Here is a 14,303-nt window from a genome sequence, read left to right as displayed (position 1 = left end):
TTTCTTTATTTCTATTAGGCCATTTCCTTTTGTTATAGCTTTCCATGCTTAAATTCCGCACCTATAATTGTCATCATCTTCATCTTATAATTATCTCTTCCTTTTGCCTTTGTGAAATGAACTTTCCCATCTACTTAACCACTTAGTTAAGTTAATGTGTAGTGGCCATTTTCCTTAGGTGTTCACTATTAATTGTTTAACAATCTCAATCATAAATCTAAATTGTCACCTAAATGAACAATCCTAAAAGCAACTCACATCACCATATAATCTTCTCCCACCACCATAAAATTTTGTATTTTCAAATATGTCCCTATGTAATATTCCGGATTAGTCATTTTTCAAATTCGTAATTAGCTATCGGATTACATAATCTGGAAGTCTTTTTTGTCAAATGCATGATTAGTTTCCAGATTACGTAATCTGAAAGTCTTTCCTAGCTTCCGGATTATGTAATCGGGAAGCCTTTTTTCAAATGTGTGTCCGGATTACATAATCTGAAAGCTACTATAAAATTCAGACTTTCAGATTATGTAATCCAGAATACCATTTTGGATTATGTAATATGAAATATGGAGATGAAACAAAAAGGATAAAAAAGTATTTTCATATTTTATATGGAGTGCTAAATGAACATATAAAGGTACAGGAAGAAAATATTATATATAATGTATTGAACAATGATAATATCATAATAATAGTTGAGAATAAGTATCAAATAGAAAAATGAACCATTTTTTTGCAAAAAATAAAAAAATTAAATTAAATAGACACTTCAGATGTCTCAACCCTTATACAAGTATAACAAACCTCATCACCACTTAAGCTCTAAATAACAAAACAAAATCTAACAAAAGCAATCCTAAATCCCTTCCAAAAATTCCTCTAGCCCTACAAAAAGTGAGCCATTAGTTACATAACATAAATTAACTATACAAATAATTTTCAAAAGGTTAATGAGACGTGAGACAGTGGAGGTTAAGAAAAGGTTAAAATGGATAATAGAGTCTAGAATACTTAAAACACATAAGACACTATTTATCACATTTTAAATTTCATGTTTTTCAAGTTAAACAATTAGTTCTGATGCCTCCCAAGTTGATGGAAGTTTACTTTATGTACGTGATTTACAACTCCTTATGTCAACAGTTTGTAACAAGTTTGATACCAAATTTGGGTGTTTCTTCCTCTATTCCAAAAAAAATTCTCCTTGCACTCTATTATTTTTTAAAAAGACTATTTATCTTTTTTTAAAATATTTCTAAATTATTCTTTCTAAAATGTTTTAACAACATACTTTTCATAATATATTTTATGAATTCTGGATTTACCATAAGTCAAAAATAACATTCCAGAAAGATATTTCAAAATAATTTTTTATCTTCCAGAATTTATATTCTAAAAACACTTTTTACTTATGAAACATCCTCCTCCTGTATTCCAAAATCACTCAAAAGTGTCATTTGAATATTTCAAAAAAAAAATAGGAATGCAGAAAGAAAAATATAGAGGTGAAACTCCCTTAAATTTGTTTTACTTTTACTCATTGATGTTTTTCTAATGAATGATAGAGCAAAATTCATTACGCAAATCTAGTTAAAAGCATAGCAAATGTCTCATTTTTCAGTTTCATCATGTGACAGTAGTATACTACATTGTAAAGGCATTTATTAATAAGAAATTATGTTCTGCCTCTAGTTTTTTCTTATCTTTCCTTTTTTTATACACCCTTCCCAGGTTTCAGTTTTAGTTTTCATCTGCTAAGAGACTTGAGAAAATTGGAAGGTAGAATTTCAATAAAAGATGAACAATAGAAATCCGTTCTTTGTATCATAAGCTGTACTTAAAATCAAAAGCCTTCAAACCTTTCAAAGTCATCAAAATCCCAACACATCATTGTACCATAGTAGCACGATGAAAGAATTTAGCGGAGGAACCAGTTTTACAATACCTAAATCAAAGCATGTAGATATTTAGCATCATAACTGGTTATATACACAAAGAATAAAACCACATGAAGATGCAATGCACATGTTGGAGTGTAGGATAAAAATTAACAAAAAGAGAAAGAAAAAGAAAAGAAAAGATACTATTCCTCTGTCTCTCGAAAATTACACACATTTCTATTCTTTCCAAAAGGGCTAAGCTTACCACAAAAAAGATCAAACAAGTTTTTGTACTTAATGCCTCAATCAATTCAATTCCCATCCCTATAATCTGATCAAACACCATTTCCTTTTCCACCTTTAATATCTAAGTAACCACATATCAGAAAGAACCCCCAAGTTTTTGGCGCACCTCCTTTGATGCAACATAGCCTCTAGTTTCAGTTAAATTTGAATTGGCAAGGACCTCGGAAGAAATTTCCCAGCTTTCACTTCTTCCCTCACTTGAGTGCCTTGCTTCAGATCGAATTGTTGGGGCCCTACGATCTGAACCCAAAACTGAATCAACTTCAGATGTATTATGGGCAGGCCCATTACTCCCTCTACTCCGGATGTCCTCATCAATTTCTTCAATATTCCGGCGCTGAGATATCTTTAACAGGTCTTCACCGATATCCAGATCGTCTTCAACTTTAGAACGAGGGTCTCCTCCCAGATCCGGTTCAGATTCCCGGGAAATGATTTGAGGGGGTGGCCTTGGTACGTCCTCTTGGACAAAAGCTCGGAAATTGTTCCTAGAGGGCTTCACTTTTGTACAAAATACTTCCAGGAAATTGTTTAAACAACCCCGGTTGTAAACATTGAGCCTGTTATCGGCTCTATACCGAAAGTTCTCATAGGTAGTCTGCAAAACAAGTTACAATCAACCAGGTGATGAAATTCTTGCAATACAAGGGCTCTTAAGAATAAAGATTCAAAGAATAAATTTGTATTATTATAAGTAATGTGTACATAGAACATGATTTATCTTTCATACTATGGAAAACAACTAGAAGGGTACGTATGACTCTTTTCACATCATGGTACAAGTGAATCAAGCTTACACTATCAATGTATTTTGGATTGAGGGAAAGAACATACGGAACTTCTGGGATTTATTTAAGATTGCTATCTTGAAAGGAAAAGTACGAGGGACAAAAACGAGCTTAAGATTTTAAAAGTATCTTAAAAAAATTTCCTTTCCTTCATCATCCTCTGCACGTCCACCTAACATGAAGTAATGAACTAGATTTCCTATAAATAAGGAGCCTGGTGGATTTCGAAGATTAAAATATTTTTAAGAGTTTTGTTTGAATTTAGTTTCACCGAGGACAATTCTACTAATGCACTTTTATTCACGTAGTACCAGTTTAGTCTTTAGGACAACGAACAATAACTTAAACAAGATATTATATTAAGAAATGCAAAAGATGTCAACGGACCTGATTTGTGCCAATAAGGTACAAATGAAAGCCGGTAAGTCCACCAACAAACCACAAAGAGATGAAACAATATGCCATTAATATAACTGATGCAGGGGATTCTTTCATTGCTGTCCAAACTGTCCCGTGATAATGGTTCATCAGAACCTTGATGTAAAAAGCTGAGATGGAAAACACATAGATACATAGAATAGTTGCTGAAGAAACAAACAGAAAGAAGTAACGGTAGTTCCTCTGCAATTTGGAAAAGCAATAGATAAATTAAGAGAAACCAAACAAGCCAAGAACATCAATATGAATAAAGTAGTTATCATAACATCAAGAACATGGTGAATACCAACAATCATACCAGCCCAATACACTGGCCCACCCAAGGGCAATGGTGATCAAAACGTTCAACACAATTGTTGCAAATGGAGCAATGTGAACAACGAGGAGGACGATACAGCATACAAGTATCACAATACTTCACCCTCACAGGATGCCCATTGACCATTACTTCTTTTGTGCGAGGGAACTGAAGGCTTGGAGTTTGGCGCCCCCCAATATCAACTGAAACTGAAGAGTCATAACGGAACTCTTCCTCTGGTGGATGTAAATTCCTTGGGATAACACCCGGATCACGTGAGGAAGTAAGACATAGAAGAATCAACACCTATAAACATAGATAATAAACAGAAGATTATAGAAAACCAATATCTAGACAAGGAGTTTCCCTAAAAATGATGGTTAAATGATAGAAAATGTGATCACCAAAAAATATCTGAAAGTCTAGAAAAAAAGAAAATGTATCAATATATGCATCGTACATTTTCTATGTTGTCACTATCTCGGAAAAAAATTGTGAGCATCTGAACCTCTATTGTTACAATTTTTTTTTTCATTGGGAGGAACAAAGAATACCATCTAATTTATAGCAAATGCAAACACCATTGTTGTTCTAAATTAAATTTATTCAAGTTCTACATAATGTTTTTCCTTGACCACAGATAAATTGACTAATTAAGCTCAATTTTTCATAATCAATTTGACCCCTAGATTGGATCACATGCTTAAAAAAATCACTTGGATCTGAGGAAAAATCTCTTGGATTATCATTTACCGATGATTTTTTATTCCATCCAGAAAAATTCTTCAAAGGACTTGTATTTCATTTATAACCCTCAAGTAGTCCTGTGTGGTGCACTGTTGTTTATTGAACTGTTTAAAGAAGCCACGGGTCAACATTGGCTCTTAAAAGAAATACAGTAGATGGGATAGATTATGGATCCTTACATCCTTTGTGGTGCTTACAATAGGAAAGATTTTATACCTCAGACTCGGGTTAGAAAGAATGACAAGGGTTCCATGGAATAATACAAGGGTTTCAAGCATGATCACCTTGTGAATCTGTCTATGTGGGAATCAAGGTATGCCTGTTTTTGGGTGAAAAACTTCCTTGGCAGGCTTTGCAATTACTGCCTAACCTTGATTTCAATATTGACCTTATTATTTTTGTTTAAATTGTTCCATCTCTCCTATCTGTATTCTTACATTTTCAAGGTACGTAGTATAACCTCTCTTACATATCAAACCGACTTCTAATCACACTATTTTTGTTCATCAAATATGTTTTCTTCAATTTGTAAGATACTAATTTGAAAAAATCATAAGGTGGACATGAAATATACAAAAATAAAATGTGCTGGCAGGGCATAGAAAGAGAAGCCACATTCTTACTGATTCATCATTGCATTTGCAGCATATAGAAATTTATGATAGAATAAACATTTATATTTATACCAATTAATTTAGAATTCTTGGAATGTGTTTGGACATAACTCAACTTTGTAAAACTTAGCTTGTAAAATGAGAATTATCCCCCACCAATATACTATATTTCAACCATATTTTTAGCTGGTGTGGGACGTAGATTTTTCCTAACACACGTCCTCACGTCCACCATTATTGGGCATGATGTGTGGATGGATAACATGGTAGAGGGTAGGGATGTCAAGTCCACCACTATTGAACTTGATGTGTGGATGGATGACATTGTAGAGGATAGGGATGTCAAATAAACCTATACCCACAGGTATTATCCAAACTTGTCCTAGTGTTCACTAGGAAACTAATTGACCAAACATGGATATGGGTAATACCTGATCTTTTAAATCAAAACAGGTCAAAGATGAGTATGTACATATTTGTCCATCTTCGTCCACATACATGTCCCCGTTCTAAATTACTAAACACCCTTAGTTTATTTGGTACTCTATTTTGACATATATGTAATTAGAATTTTTTTTGCGTTATTTGGCAATACAAAGTAAGAAAATGTGTTCATTTGACATTGAATTCTTGATAATATCATGTTTCCTTTATTGTAATTTTTATTTTGTATAAAAAATATATAATGAATTATTAAGAAGTAGACTTTAAGTTTAACTCAACCTCATAAAACCAGCTTATAAGGTGAGGTTTGCACCCACTTATATACTATGTATTACGAAGTAGACTTTAAGCCTAACTCAACCCCATAAAACCGACTCATGAGGTTGAAGTTTGCACCTACTTATATACAATGAAAGGCTCTAATCTCTAGTCGATGTGGGATCTCCAACACACCCCTCACGCCGAGACTACCAACTCGTGCGTGGGACTATATATTATGGGTGGTCCGATAGCGGCCCGATAGCGGGTGGCACGATAGGCCCAACAAATACTCGTTAGGATAGGCTCGAAATGGCTCTGATACCATGTTACAAAGTGGACTTTAAGCCTAACTCAACCCCATAAAACCGGCTCATGAGGTTGAGGTTTGCACCTACTTATATACAATGAAAGGCTTTAATCTCTAGTCGATGTGGGATCTCCAACACTATGAAATGTTTTAATCTCTAGTTGATGTGAGATCTCCAACAGACCCCTCACGCCGAGAGTGACAGCTCATGCGTGGAACAACATATTATGGGTAGTCAGATAACGGCCCTATAGCGGGTTGCCAGATAAGCCTAACAAACTCTCGCTAGGATAGACTCGAGAATAGCTTGATTTTAAATTTGGAACATGGGGCTTAGAGAATAACAAATCTCAGTAAGCAAACTGTGGAAGTATAAAAACATCAAAAGAAATAACCTATCTTAAATTTGGAACATGGGGCTTAGAGAATAACAAATCTCGGTAAGCAAACTACGAAAGTATAAAAGCATCAAATGACAAAGAACAGAAAAACTTACATAAATATTAAAGAGAACTGCAACCACCAAAATAGCATATCCTGCATTATACGAAGAAAATTCATGGCGAAGATGTCTTGCTACAAATACACAAAAGACGATAACTGGAACAATGATCAGCAGCAAGGTAACAAGCAGTGACCTAGCATCTGGTCCAAATATCAACCTTCCTCCAAATAGGAATTTCTGCATAAGATTAAGATATATATAAGATTGTAATTTTAATACGTAACAGAAATTAGTTAATTAAATAATAACACTACCGAAATTAGCCAGTAGCAAACAAATTTCCTAAAATGCTACATTTCAGAAAGTCGACATTACTACTCAGTATTGGGAAAAACCCAAGGTCCAAACATACATTCTAAATTTATATCAAAGTTTATCTTGGATCAGTTATTGGACCCACCTACCATATTATCCACAACAAGTATTGGGCGCGAGAGCTGCATTAAGAAAAACTCAAGTCCAACATTGACTAAAGATAGTACCTAAATAGATATAAATGTGAGGGCAACCCTCATTCTACAAGCTAGCTTTTGGTGTTGTCTGCTGAGTTAGGCCCAAACCACATGCGAAGACTTTGACACAACTTTTTGTTGAATTAATTCAATTTCACAGATTAAATAAGGAAACAAAATAAAATTAGAAACAATGTTTAGAAAATTGATTATTGGCAATATACTATAAAGATATTAGATGCTTACCCTTTATTTGTTTATTAACTTTCATTCAGTGATTTAAAACACAAATTCATACACATTCAAATTCTGCACACTAATAATGGGACAGATTACCTCAAATACTACTGTGGGAGATTGATTATCTTCGAAAAGGTATGGTTATTAACTACAGTTCTCCCGCCCTCAAAAACAACTAAAAAATGGAGTTGCCAAATGCAAAAGTAGACACCCAGAAGTTGTTGGTTCCCTAATGTTTAAAGCAAGCATGCCAAAAATGTTTTAGTGAGATGCAATTATGATATCTATCTCATAAATAGAATATTGAGCAGAGTGTTTTCTTTCATAATCATAACACCTCAGAAGATTTCAGCAATTTTCCCTACTTCTTACCTTAGTTCTGGTATTTGAGTATTTGGTTGTACCATCTATATACACTCATCCCATCATTGAAGTAAGTTGGACCCTCAAGTTCTTAAATGTGTTTTCAATGGCCATTCTACTCCAGGCTACAAGTTCTATGATTCCATCAATAGAAAACCTTTGTTAGCATTGTCTTTGAAAACTGTACTTACTTCCAAAAGCACTTCTTAAGGGGAAACTTTGCGTAAAGCTACACATTTGAAGTTTAACCTATCTCTCTTAAAGAACTTATACCTCAATATTGAATCCTTCCCAAATAGTCACTGTTCCAAACCCATATCTGTCTACAGGATTTCATACTTTACCTTCAAGGTTGATATTGAAGAAACTTCAAAGACTAATCAAAATGTCTTTGACAAATTCAAATGTGTAGTATTTGGGATTTGACAAAAAAAAAATTCAAATGAGGGCTTTGAGAAAACAAAAAAGGATGGAAGTTGACATATTTACCTATAAGGAAGAGATCCGTTGGCTTCAAATGACCTTTCAATTTGAAATATAAAGCTGGTGGAACAATAGAACAGTATAAAGTCTGACTTTTTGCAAAGGGGTATACACAAACCCACAGCACTGACTATGTATAGAGATGTTTGCACCTACCCAGGGCAAGGTCAAATAAAATTCAAGTTCTCCTATCTTTGGCAACAAAATAGGATCTCCTACAACATGACATCTCTTGAATGGAGATATTCAAGATAATACAACACATTGCAGTGGATGCTGCAAATGCATCAAGCTGTGGTTACGGTCTAGGAGATTATATGTTAAAGAGGAAATTTAGTGATGAATGACAATACTAGATTGGGAAAAATACAAGATTTTGTATGGGAGATTGTATGTGAAAGGAAATCTATTGATGAATGATGATACTAGGTTAGGAAAATACAGGATTTTGTAAGACTCAATTTACCAAAAAAAAAAAGTAACAATTTAGATCAAGGATTTATTTAAACTTGAATAGTTGAATCTAATTTCTGAAAGAAAAGACATTTGCGTAGAACCACCTTCTAAGGAGAACAGAGGGAGGATCTAAATATGTATCAACATAAAATCCCCAACCATAGACCAGTTTACCACTGCTTACTTTCTTCCAAAATTTCTGGGACATTATAAATCAGGATCTCAAGAAGATCCTCAGAAAATGCTTTCTAGACAGTGAAGCTAGGACAGTAATGACTATCATCATTGCTTTGGTTTCTGAAGGTTAAAGTTTAAAAATGTTAAGAAATTTTCAACTACTAGTATAGTCTCCCTTGTTAACAAGATTTTGAGCAAGGATTTAAAAAGGTTTTGGAAGATACCATTTCTCAAATGAAATCAGGTTTTGGATGCAGCTGTTAGAACCAATGAAATTAGCGATGAATATCATAGGTAGAAGTAGGTATGAAAAAGACCTATTAGCCACAATTAAGAGAAAGCTTATACTATTTGGGCAAGGAAAGGATTTGGGGAAAGCCTTAGGCAATGGATCTCAGAGAGCCTGTTCATGACTACCTTCTTAGTTTAGTTTAATGGGGAACTAAATTCTAGGAAACCACATTATCAATGACATCAAATAATTCATTCCTATAATTGGAAAACAATATTATCATCTCCTACTAGAGTTTTGGATTAGACAGGTGAACAAATTGATTGGTAATTCAGAAAGTAGAGATCTCCACTCATTCCAATAAATGGAAAACAATATTACGATCTCCCACTAGAGGTTTGGATGACATAACTGTTAGGGGAATATCTTCCTTTTGTTTCATGATCCCTTTTATCACTTAGCATCTCTGTATTGCTATCTGATTACAAGAAACTCTGGTACTAAAATATTTACACTGATTGGCTCAGTTGCATGCTCTTTTCACTAACAATAAGGGCTTGGAATTGTATTCTAACTCATCTGAAGTGTTTTCCTGCAAACCCTACTTTTAGTTTCTAACATATTTTCCTACTAGATATTTATAAAATTCCTTGGAATCCACCTAATAGCTTAAGCCTGTGGGAGAGTTGGCCCCTTGTCCTTAATATGGTATGGAAAGTCTTTCAAAGTCATCAACATGCAATGCCTTCTGCTCACATTTTCCATAATAAAAGTAAATTCAGTCTAAGGAAAGTGGGTCAAAGCATTGCAATGCTTCAAGCCCAAAGGGCTTATGCATTAGGAAATGTCTTACAAGGAGCCATTTAAAAAATATTAGTGCTAGAACTTACAACTTATACAGCTCCAACTACAATTAATAAAAATAAGAGCATTAATTATAAAAAAAAATGAAAGGTCTTGTAAACGTGGACTTCTGTGGTGGACACTTAACACTATATCAGCAATTTTAACCAAAAAAAAATAAAGAAATATGGATAATTCTTGTCAATCATAATTATTTAAGGTGTAGAGAGGCTTCTGTATGAAATATGGCCATCAGTCTGGAGCCTATTGGTATAGTCATTCTAATCCCACTCCTATTCTCCATCTAAATTTCTGGTTGGGTATCATAAGCTTTTATCATTGGACCACATGTGAGGCCAAGCCCCAGACCAAATACAAGCATATAACAAAAGTGATGAGAAAAAGTACAATATAGCATGTAGATCAATCTGATAGAACACGAATTGATAAACTAATAAAATGTGATTCTGAACACGGAAATCACACAATACAGCAATACAATTTCTGTCCAAAGAAAAACGGTTTCGTACAGAGAATATTCTGGATCCACGAACTGCAAATAACAACACCCTACTCCATAGTACACACCATAAATATACCATGATGATACATAACTAACATCAGTTAATTTTTATGAATAACTATCATCAAGGAAGTTTCGTATTCTAATAAAGAGCTAACACTAAACAACTAATAAAGGAAAAGTTATTTGCTATCTATCACATATTCTAATAATACATTACTGATCCAATCTTCTACTCATAACTGCCAATTACTATTACTATTACTTACACTTATATCTAGTAATACAAAACTGTTTGTGACAGCTATTATCAGTTCTCTTCCCAACATAACCGTTGTCAATTATTCTCCCACAATGCAAAAGAAACTAATGGCTAAATCACTGTTCACTCCTGGAGCTGATGCTTTTGGCAAATATGTTGGTGGTTGATGTAAATAATAAGTTTAACTGGATTTTTAGAAAGCCAATGACAAATATGTTTGGAATTCCATTGGGAAAGACCCAAACCATCCTTTGAGCAAAAGCTTATCTCTTGAAGATTTTACCCAAACCATGGATTTGAAATTCCAAACAGGACACCGGGACACTACAAGTGAACTGAGGTTGTTTAGAGGAAGTCTCCACAAGGATTTTGGTTCTACATGGAGCTGAAATTATTAGCCTCTCCAGTAATACTTTAATTCCAAAAAAGATAGTAGCTTAGCACTATCTCAAGCACAGAAACAGATAGAATATATTGACAAATTTCATCCAACATAAAGATGAAGCAATCCATTGATTCTAATTCAATCCTAGCTAAGACAATTTCTGTTGTATGTGAAAACTACCATAAAAAAATGCATATAGAAAATTGATCAAAAACAAGCTCAAGTTCATGATACTTCATACCTTCTTGAACTCCATAAAATCAAAACTGAACATGCACACCATTGAGCAGACAGATAAATAAAACAAGAAAAAAACTGTAAAATTAAAACTACTTTGTCCATGAGACAAAGTATCTCAACAAATTGAGGATAATGCTTCAGGCATCTTTCCCATATTACATATACAAAGTACAAAACAAGCTGCAGCTCCATCATTAACCTGGGAGATTGCACAAAGTTGAACAACCACATTAATTATTCTTTCAACTATGTCCTCCAATGAACCACTATCAAGGTTCCATCAGTTTTCTTCCAAAGTCAGGCTTACTCACACAAACAAACAAGATAAGGCTTACAGAAGACATACAAAACAGCTCATTTAATGTTTTCAGACTTCATAAAGCAGATAATCCCACTCCACCAGCTCTACATGAACAGAGACACCTGCTCCTAGATACCGACTATTACACTTCCAGTTTCATTCGTATCTCTTCAATTCAACACACTTTCAACTTTCAAGAGACAATAAGAACAGCATTAGTAATAAAAACCCATCATCATGAACAAGACAAAAGGGGACACAAATTATATATCTCTGTCACTCATTTACCCATGAGACAAACCAAGTTGTCCAGCCCAACCTTTGTCTTCAACCTAAACAAGATGCATGAGCCTGAAGTACAGCTTCACAGTTTTCACGCATCTCTCCCTCACTAGAAAAAAGACAAAACTCTAAGCAGATTACCAGCTGCAGCCAGCCAATAGCAGCTATTAATCACATTAAATTTTTCTTTCAACTGACTCCTCCAATGACCACCATCAATGCCTATCAGTTCAAACTCACAAAATCAAGAATCAAGCTTCCTCACACAAACAACGTTACAAAGACAAAGACAAAGACAAACCAAACCAAACAGCCCATTCAATTGTAAAATATTATAAAACTCCACCAACTCAACATACACTCACCTCCTAAATTCTGAAACCACACTTCCAAGTTAATATTTTCCCCTCTATCCTCACTCACAATTTCAACCTTCAACCAACAAAATCAGCAGAAATTCAAAGTGCAAACCACTAACCCCTTCAAAAATCCAAAAAATAAAATTACCAAAAACAACACTTCCCAACTCACAAAAACAAATCCAGCACATACCCATTTAACACATCAAACATAATAAGCTATACTCACGAAGAACAAGATAAAAAAAATACAGAGAAAGAACATTACATTACTTCCTTTCCATGCTTCATAAACGCGCTTGGTTGCCATTAAGAAGAAGAAGAAGAAGCTCTGCTGCAACAACTCCTTCTTATAATAACTCTTTGCAAACCCAAAACATGAAAGTTCTTCTCATCTCACCAACGCGTTCAACCACCCCCAAACGACCCCACCGCTGAACGGTAGTTCGATTCAGCGATTGAAGGGTCAAAATCCGAGGCTTCCACGATTTGGGTCTAGCGCGTGAAGAACCCTCCGCGAGAAACAAAAAGGGTAATTCAAAGACGGCGATTTTCGGGTTCGGAAATTGCAGGTTTGGTTTTTCGGGTAAATAAAACAAGCGAATAATAAAATATAAGAGAGAGAGAAAGAAAGAACAGAACAGTGTTGAAGAAAGAAGGAAGAGACACGGGTTTGCCTTGTTGTGTTGTGTGACCAGAAACCCTTCGCCAGTGAATGTGAAATCTCTGAAATTCACCACCTCCATGAAGAAGAGCGTTACCCAATTTTCTCACTTTTATTAATTTTCACCATTTTTTTTTTGTTTCACCATTTATTACTATTAATTGACTTTTACTTCATTGGTGTAAATATAAAAAAAAAACTCTTATTATAAAATATAATAATATACCATTTTCTCACACATCTTCTAATTGATATTTATTAAAGATGTTCTTTTATTTCTGAATAAAAACATATTGTCTATTAAAAGTGATTTAGTTGACAATTTAGTTGAATTTGTGAGAATGGTTCCACTGTAGCAAAATACATTACTAAGAAACCAATTATGTTTCCAATTTTGGAAAAAAATTAAGCTATTTATTTCAAGTATGATTTAAACAATAATCAGTTTCTTAGCTCATTAAGAATTTATCAACATTGTGCCTTAAGTACCTTAAATAAGTGGTTAAAAAACACAAAGACCTTTAATTATGAAAAATGAATTAGTAATATTGTTAGCTTTTAGGTAAAAGAGAAAACACATTACACATTGTAATTTATTATTTAATGATACATTTACTAAATTAATTGTTTACTTATTATTTATCATTTAAATTTAATCCCAACACTTTTAAAAAAATAAAAGGAAAATATTGAAGAAGAATTTTGTCTAAAATGTTGGTAGCTCTTAAATTTCTAATTTACAAGTTTGGAACTGATAACTTAATTTATTAAATTATTATATTAAAAGTATTTAATAAAAGAGTTGATAATATACAATATAATGCTATAAATTTTATTATATAATTAAATTATAAGTTTTTAAATAAAAATATATTATTATTTATTTATGGTTTTATATTTTTAAAATAATTAATTTTTTAAATATTTCTGTTTATTTTTAAAAGTTGCATGTCTTATTTTGATGAAGAGAAGTCGTTCTATAAAATGAGATAATAGAATAAGCATTAATCAAATTTATTTATTAGAAATTTATTTTTTATTTTTTTAATTTAAATTATTTTTATATAATAAGCATTAATCAATTTTATTGTGTGTGACATAACAATATAATATCTAATGAATTTTATTATTTCAATTTTTTTTAATTTAAACTACATAAAATTAAAAAAAAATCCAACATATACTAAAATAGTATAACAATTAATTTTTTTAAAATTAAAATAGATAATAATAAATAAATAAAATTAAGGATAGCAAAACAATAATTTTAAATATAAATAATGATAATAAAAATTAAATAAATTATCAACTGCAAGTTATTATAATTATAAATTACAAACTTTTAAAATAAGTTACTTTAAGGTAATTATTAAGTAGTATTATATTAATCAAACTAGTTTATAACTAATAGAATAAGATACTCGTCAGTTTATTATCTTACCAAGCA

General features: G+C 32.8%; 1 protein-coding gene across 2 annotated transcripts; it reads right to left on the bottom strand.

Annotated features, from left to right (window-relative positions):
- Positions 1-1,940: 1,940 nt before the first annotated feature.
- Positions 1,941-12,984, bottom strand: LOC137837374 (protein S-acyltransferase 8). 2 transcript variants are annotated; one of them, XM_068646351.2, is made up of 6 exons: positions 12,461-12,937; positions 6,728-6,771; positions 6,586-6,626; positions 3,717-4,022; positions 3,368-3,601; positions 1,941-2,790 (listed from the first exon to the last, which is right to left on the bottom strand). In XM_068646351.2, exons 2-6 carry the CDS (start codon positions 6,732-6,734, stop codon positions 2,269-2,271), a joined length of 1,110 nt encoding a protein of 369 aa, XP_068502452.1. In that variant the 5' UTR covers positions 6,735-6,771; positions 12,461-12,937; the 3' UTR covers positions 1,941-2,268. The 2 variants fall into 2 exon arrangements, with proteins under 2 accessions (XP_068502452.1, XP_068502451.1); XM_068646350.2 differs by having other exon boundaries at positions 6,586-6,771; positions 12,461-12,984.
- Positions 12,985-14,303: the final 1,319 nt, after the last annotated feature.

This window comes from Phaseolus vulgaris, chromosome 4 (genome assembly GCF_051622355.1).
Source record: "Phaseolus vulgaris cultivar YP4 chromosome 4, ASM5162235v1, whole genome shotgun sequence".
NCBI lineage: Eukaryota > Viridiplantae > Streptophyta > Magnoliopsida > Fabales > Fabaceae > Phaseolus > Phaseolus vulgaris.
The sequence above is the reverse complement of the archived record's forward strand: the minus strand, read 5'-3'. Positions and strand labels throughout refer to the sequence as shown.